This window comes from Eriocheir sinensis, chromosome 9, assembly GCF_024679095.1.
Source record: "Eriocheir sinensis breed Jianghai 21 chromosome 9, ASM2467909v1, whole genome shotgun sequence".
Taxonomy (NCBI): Eukaryota; Metazoa; Arthropoda; class Malacostraca; order Decapoda; family Varunidae; genus Eriocheir; species Eriocheir sinensis.
The window spans coordinates 1367143-1373426 of NC_066517.1; the positions used below are offsets into that span (position 1 = coordinate 1367143).

Sequence of the window (6284 nt, forward strand, 5' to 3'; positions counted from 1 at the left end):
TCCTCCTTTCTATATCACATCTCTCTCTCTCTCTCTCTCTCTCTCTCTCTCTCTCTCTCTCTCTCTCTCTCTCTCTCTCTCTCTCTCTCTCTCTCTCTCTCTCTCTCTCTCTCTCTCTCTCTCTCTCTCTCTCTCTCTCTCTCTCTCTCTCTCTCTCTCTCTCTCCTTTTTTTCCTTGCTTGCAATTATTCACTTAAGTCTCATTTTCTTCACTTGTATCTTGTTTTCCTTAATTGTTCTTGTTCCCTTTTTTCCTCCTCCTCCTCCTCCTCTTCCTTCTCCTTCTCCTCCTCCTCTTCCTCTTTCCTTTAGCTGTTTATATACTTGTTTATTTATACCTCGAATAAAATAATAATAATAATAATAATAATAATAATAATAATAATAATAATAATAATAAGGATAATAATAACATTATTTTTTATCATTTCTTGTAACAAAAAGTATATTAACAGGTTTTATTATGTTAGAAAATTTTGGGATCAGTCTTTCCATTAACAGTAATAGTAGTAGTAGTGGTAGTAGTGGTAGTAGTTGTAGTGGTGGTAGTAGTAGTAGTTGTAGTGGTAGTAGTAATAGTATTGTTATTAATTGTAGTAGTAGTAGTAGTAAATGTCTTGATCAACGTTCCTTTCGCCGTTCCCCGTTCCGCTGTTCCCTCTCCGTTCCCCACTCCGCCGTTCCCTATCCCACTCCTCCGTTCTGCGTCTCAGTCTCTCCTTTCCACCTTTCGTTCCGTCGTTCCCTGTTCCACTCCTCCGTTCTGCGTCTCAGTCTCTCCTTTCCACCTTTCGTTCCGCCGTTCTCTATTCCACTCCTCCGTTCTGCGTCTCAGTCTCTCCTCTTCACCTTTCGTTCCGCCGTTCCCTGTTCCACTCCTCCGTTCTGCGTCTCAGTCTCTCCACCTTTTGTTCCGCCGTTCCCTATCCCACTCCTCCGTTCTGCGTCTCAGTCTCTCCACCTTTTGTTCCGCCGTTCCCTATCCGACTCCTTCGTTCTACGTCCCATTACCTCTTTTCCACCGTTCACTGTTCCGTTCCCAGTTCCGCCGTTCCCTATCCCACTCCTCCGTTCTGCGTCCCATTATCTCCTTACCACCGTTCACTGCCCCATTTCCCGTTCCGCCGTTCCCTGTCGCACTCCTCCGTTCCGCGCGCCGTTCCCTCCGTTCCTACGTCGGGGAGAGCGTTGGGTCGTCGTTGGGTTTGAGGATCGTGGTGCCTTTTAACGTTCTGAAGTCTTGCGGTTCGCCGATCACCAAGTTCCTCTTCTTCTTCTTCCTCTTCAGACTGTTCCTCCAGCCCAGGTTCTTAACGCCGCCGACGAGCGAAGAGAACGAGAAATGACGATGATGCTCCTGGTCCTTCTCGTTCTTCGGTGACTGGGGAACGTTCGCGCCGCCAGAGAACGAGGAATGGCGGTGGTTATCCTGATCCCTCTCGTTCTTGGGTGACTGGGAAACGTTCGAGCCCCCAGAGAACGAGAAATGGCGGTGGTTTGCCTGGCCCTCGTTCTTTGGTGACTGAGGAACGGGGGTCGAAGGGGTGTTGGGGGGGAAGATGAACGCCTGACTGTGCATGGAGTGGGCGGAGCGCGGTGGTGGTGTGGTGGTGAGGGTGGAGGTGGAGGGGTAGGAGGTGAGCGTGTCGGCTGGCGAGGGTGGTGGTGAAGGGCTGGTGTTGATGGTGGGAGTGGTGATGATGTATGTAGTGGTAGGACGAGGGATAGGAGGAGTAGTTGGAGTAGCAGGAGTAGGAGTGGTAGGAGTAGTTGGAGTAGCAGGAGTAGGAGTGGTAGGAGTAGTTGGAGTAGGAGTAGTAGGAGTAGTTGGAGTGGTTGGAGTGGTTGGAGTGGTTGGAGTAGTAGGAGTGGTTGGAGTATGAGTGGGAGTAGTGGGAGTAGTAGGAGTGTTAGGAAGAGGAGTCATGGGAGTGGGAGGAGGAGTAGGAGCAGTAGGAATTGGAGGAGGAGGAGTGTTAAGAGGAGGAGGAGGAGGAGTAGAAGTGGTAGGAATGGTAAAGGTAGGAGTGGTGGGAGTAGCAGCAGTAGGAGTAGTAGGAGTGGTGGTGGTGGTGGTGGTGGTCTCTTTGGAGTCAACACCGTCGCTCGTCTGGCCCAGCAGGAACTGAAAAAAATATATATATATCACGAAAGGCCTTTCAACACATCGGTAACATTATTTTGCATGAGGAGGAAGTAGTAAATTAGTCCGTCCTTTATTTTTTGACCGAGAAACTGTTTTCGACATCTTTGACCAAGACACCATTTTTGACCAGCGCAAGAGTTTTTTTTTTTTTTATACATCAAGGGAGCCGGCTTAGAGACAACAAACAAAAACAACTACAACAAAAACCACTAGACGCTGCTGCAACAAAAGAGGAAAGAACGCGAGGGCAAGAGACAGGTCAGCTTCGGGTGGAGTGGTGTTCGATTCTCTCCTCTTCAAAGAGTTCAAATCGTAGGCAGGAGGAAAAACAGACAAAGGAAGGCTGCTCCGGAGTTTACCAGCGGAAGGGATGAAAGAATGAAAATGCTAGTTAACTCTTGCATAAAGGATTTGGATAGCATAGGGATGAGCAAAGCGGAAAGTCGTGTGCAGCATGGCCGCGGGAGGAGGGCAGGCATGCAGTAACAAGTTCAGAAGAGCAGTCAGAATGAAAGAATCGATAGAAGATAAAGATGCAACATTGCGGCGGAATTTAAGAGGTAGAAGACTGCTAGTAAGAGAAGGGGAGTTGATGAGACGAAGAGCCTTAGACCACATTATGTCTAGTAGAGCTGTGTGTGAGTGGAGCTCCCCCACACGTGAGATGCATACTCCATACGAGGGCGGACAAGGCCCCTGTATATGGATAGCATCTATGCGGGGGTAAAGAACTGGTGGAGACGATACAGAACGCCCAACCTCGAGGAAGCTGATTTAGCGAGAGGGGAGATGTGAAGTTTAGCCTGACACGCAACTTGCCCTTCCCTTTTACCTCCTAACACAGCCTCGGCGCCACGTGACCTTGAAGTTGCGGCGCCAAGACAAACGCCAAAATAGTCATTAATCCTAACACAGGCACGTGTCCTCACCATACAATCGATGAGGTTGGTCAGCTCTTTTTCCAGGTCCAAGGTGAAGGTGAATCTGCTTTGAGGGGACGCAGGCGTTCTGGGCTTCTCCGTCACTGGCTGGCCGCTGGCGAAGGGATGAACTGAGGGAAGAAGTGAATGGCCTCGTCTTAGTAAGGGAATCAGAGGCCACATTCTCAAACATTTCGAGGCTTACACACGCACCCACATACCTTACGGCTTTCGTTGAGGTTATTGTGTTAGTATTTCCTCGGATAGTTCCATGTGTCTAGTGGTAATCTAATAATGTTTCTGCACCGTGAACGTGAAAAAACACTCATGAAATAGCGTTTAACCTCGTTTTTTAGCCTTTGGAAATGATTGATGGGAGAGGCGGAAGAGTCTGAGAATATCGACGTACCTCCTAGTCCCAAACATTTCGGAGCTCACACAAGCACCAACATTTCTTTAGGCTGTCGGAGAGGTTGTGTGAGTGTTTCCATGGGTAGGTTTATGAACGATAGTCTGACAAGCCTTCTGTACCGTGAACGTGAAAGAGCACTCATGAGAAGGCGTTGAAACTTTTTTTTGGGGGGGGACCTTTAGAAATAGTTGATGTGAGGCGGTAGTGTCTAAAGGGGCTATTAAACTGAACAGATTTTCCGTGGATCTTCAGTCAAGCCACGATTTCCGCTGGCGTGGTTCTCCTATTTCCGTGGTTTTCTGACTTGTCCACGATCTTCCAAAGCTACGGTATTACTCACCATCATCATCAGCAGCAATAACCAGAAATAAATGAGAACCACGCTAGCGGAAATCGTTGTTTGATTGAAGATTCACGGAAAATTTGCCCAGTGTAATAGCCCCTTTTAGAATACCAACGTAGCCTATATTCTCAAACATTTCGAAGCTCACACTTTCTAAGGCTTTCGTAGAGGTTGTGTGAGTATTTCCATGGGTAGGTTTGTGAGCCTAGTGATAGTCTGACAAAGCTTCTGAGCCGTGAATGCCAAAAACACTCAAGAGAACCCAAGTAATCCGATTTGTGGACATTGGTAGAGGTTGTGTTAGTAGTATTTCCATGGGGGGTGGTTTTATGAGCCTAGTGATAGTTCGACATGGTTTTGGTAGAGGTTGTGTTAGTAGTATTTCCATGAGGGGTGGTTTTATGAGCCTAGTGATAGTTCGACTTGGCTTTGGTAGAGGTTGTGTTAGTAGTATTTCCATGAGGGGTGGTTTTATGAGCCTAGTGATAGTTCGACATGGTTTTGGTAGAGGTTGTGTTAGTAGTATTTCCATGAGGGGTGGTTTTATGAGCCTAGTGATAGTGTGACGAGGCTTTGGTAGAGGTTGTGTTAGTAGTATTTCCATGAGGGGTGGTTTTATGAGCCTAGTGATAGTGTGACGAGGCTTTGGTAGAGGTTGTGTTAGTACGGTTTCCATGAGGGGTGGTTTTATGAGCCTAGTGATAGTTCGACATGGTTTTGGTAGAGGTTGTGTTAGTAGTATTTCCATGAGGGGTGGTTTTATGAGCCTAGTGATAGTGTGACGAGGCTTTGGTAGAGGTTGTGTTAGTACTGTTTCCATGAGGGGTAGTTTTATGAGTCTAGTGATAGTGTGACGAGGCTTTGGTAGAGGTTGTGTTAGTACTGTTTCCATGAGGGGTGGTTTTATGAGCCTAGTGATAGTGTGACGAGGCTTTGGTAGAGGTTGTGTTAGTAGTATCTCCATGAGGGGTGGTTTTGTGAGTCCAGTGATTGTGTGACGAGGCTTCTGACCCGTGAACGCGAAAAACTAATGAGAACCCGACTCATCTCCTTTGTGGCCTTGGGAAATATTTGTTACGAGTCCAAAGCGTCTGAGAACACGAACCAAGGAACGTAATGTGCAAAGCAATAGAAGGGGAACGGATTTCATGGCAGGGTGGTAAAAGGTCCTTGTGAAAATAGTGAAGGAACGATACTGGCAATGATGAAAGGGAGTGTAATGAAGGCAATGATGAAAGTGGAACGTGCGTGTTTTAGGCTGTGGACGAGTGGGTGCTTGACGTCTGGTGTGGGAGGGAACGGCGCTCAGAGAAGAGTAAAGCGTCATCGTGAAAACAGTGAAGGAATGATGTTGTAAAGAGACAAAGATGGAGGTGACGTGTGCAAATGCGAAGGGAACGTTTTAGTTAGCCATTAAAACCAGGACAGGGAAGGTTAGGGAGAGCTACTACTACTACTACTACTACTGACCTGTTGCATTTTTACTTTGAGGATCTGATGACTTCCGACGAATCAGCTGTAATTTGGGTCTGACAGATGGTCCCTCTAGAAATAATAATAATAATAATAATAATAATAATAATAATAATAATAATAATAATAATAATAATAATAATAATAATAATAATAATAATAATAATAATAATAATAATAATAATAATATCGTCATGGATAACAAACTGCATGATATATACAAGTAAAGAGTTCAGTGTGTGTGTGTGTGTGTGTGTGTGTGTGTGTGTGTGCACCTGATCGTGGTTGCTGAAGTTCTGTGAGGTCATTTGCAACTTCCAAGAGAGACTTCTCGGCGATCTTCATCTCCTCCTCCTCCTCTTCCTCTTCCTTCTTGATATCGAGCATTCCTCTCTTCTCTCCCTTCCCTTCAACCCTGCCTTCTCTTCTTCTTCTTTCAATCCTCTCTTCAACGTTCTCCTTGACTCTTCCTCCTCCTCTTCCCCTCTTCTCCTCCTCCTCCTCATGTCCTCCTCCTCCTCGTTTCTTCTTCACGCTTCCACGTTTCTGTGATGGATAATAAAGAGGAATTAAGATAAGTGAGAGAGAGAGAGAGAGAGAGAGAGAGAGAGAGAGAGAGAGAGAGAGAGAGAGAGAGAGAGAAGTCTTCTCTCTCTCTCACACACACACTCTTTTACTCTTTTACTCTTAATCTTACTCTTACTCTCATTCTCACACTCTTCTTCCTCCTCCTCCTCCTCCTCCTCATCATCATCATCATCATCATCATCGTCATCATCATCACTATACACTCACTTCTCCACCATTCTCCTCCTCCTCCTCCTCCTCCAGGTCGTCCAGGCGCCTCTCACACTCCCCCTGGAACTCGCCGAAGCTCTCCAGGTCGTTCTTCAGCCTCTCCTCCTCCTCGTCGTCCTTCGTCGTTTGCGTCAAGCTGAGAATTGTCGCCTCCGTCTCTCGCAGTAGTTCGTCGATGTCCGTGGGCCGCAT

The 6284-nt window shown here is 46.6% G+C and overlaps 1 protein-coding gene across 14 annotated transcripts; it reads right to left on the reverse strand.

The window, feature by feature from the left end:
- Positions 1–673: 673 nt before the first annotated feature.
- On the reverse strand, positions 674–6284 carry LOC126995812 (proteoglycan 4-like). 14 transcript variants are annotated; one of them, XR_007750728.1, is made up of 7 exons: positions 6090–6284; positions 5570–5840; positions 5292–5366; positions 3076–3197; positions 962–2125; positions 789–849; positions 674–727 (listed from the first exon to the last, which is right to left on the reverse strand). XR_007750728.1 is itself a non-coding variant. In XM_050855666.1 (5 exons), the coding sequence occupies exons 1-5, from the start codon at positions 6282–6284 to the stop codon at positions 1172–1174; spliced, it is 1617 nt and encodes a 538-aa protein (XP_050711623.1). In that variant the 3' UTR covers positions 674–1171. The 14 variants fall into 14 exon arrangements, 1 of the variants encoding a protein (XP_050711623.1); XR_007750724.1 differs by lacking the exon at positions 789–849 and adding an exon at positions 850–905; XR_007750720.1 differs by lacking the exon at positions 789–849 and adding an exon at positions 850–905 and having other exon boundaries at positions 674–788.

Bases quoted from the DNA above. Each gene is read 5' to 3' on its own strand.
- LOC126995812 (XM_050855666.1), bottom strand. From the start codon at position 6,284: ATGCGGCCCACGGACATCGACGAACTACTGCGAGAGACGGAGGCGACA. The intron at 5,367-5,569 runs GTGCACACACAC...TATTATTTCTAG, and splicing joins ACTTCAGCAACCACGATCAG to AGGGACCATCTGTCAGACCC. The intron at 2,126-3,075 runs GTGAGGACACGT...TATTTTTTTCAG, and splicing joins CCAACCTCATCGATTGTATG to TTCCTGCTGGGCCAGACGAG.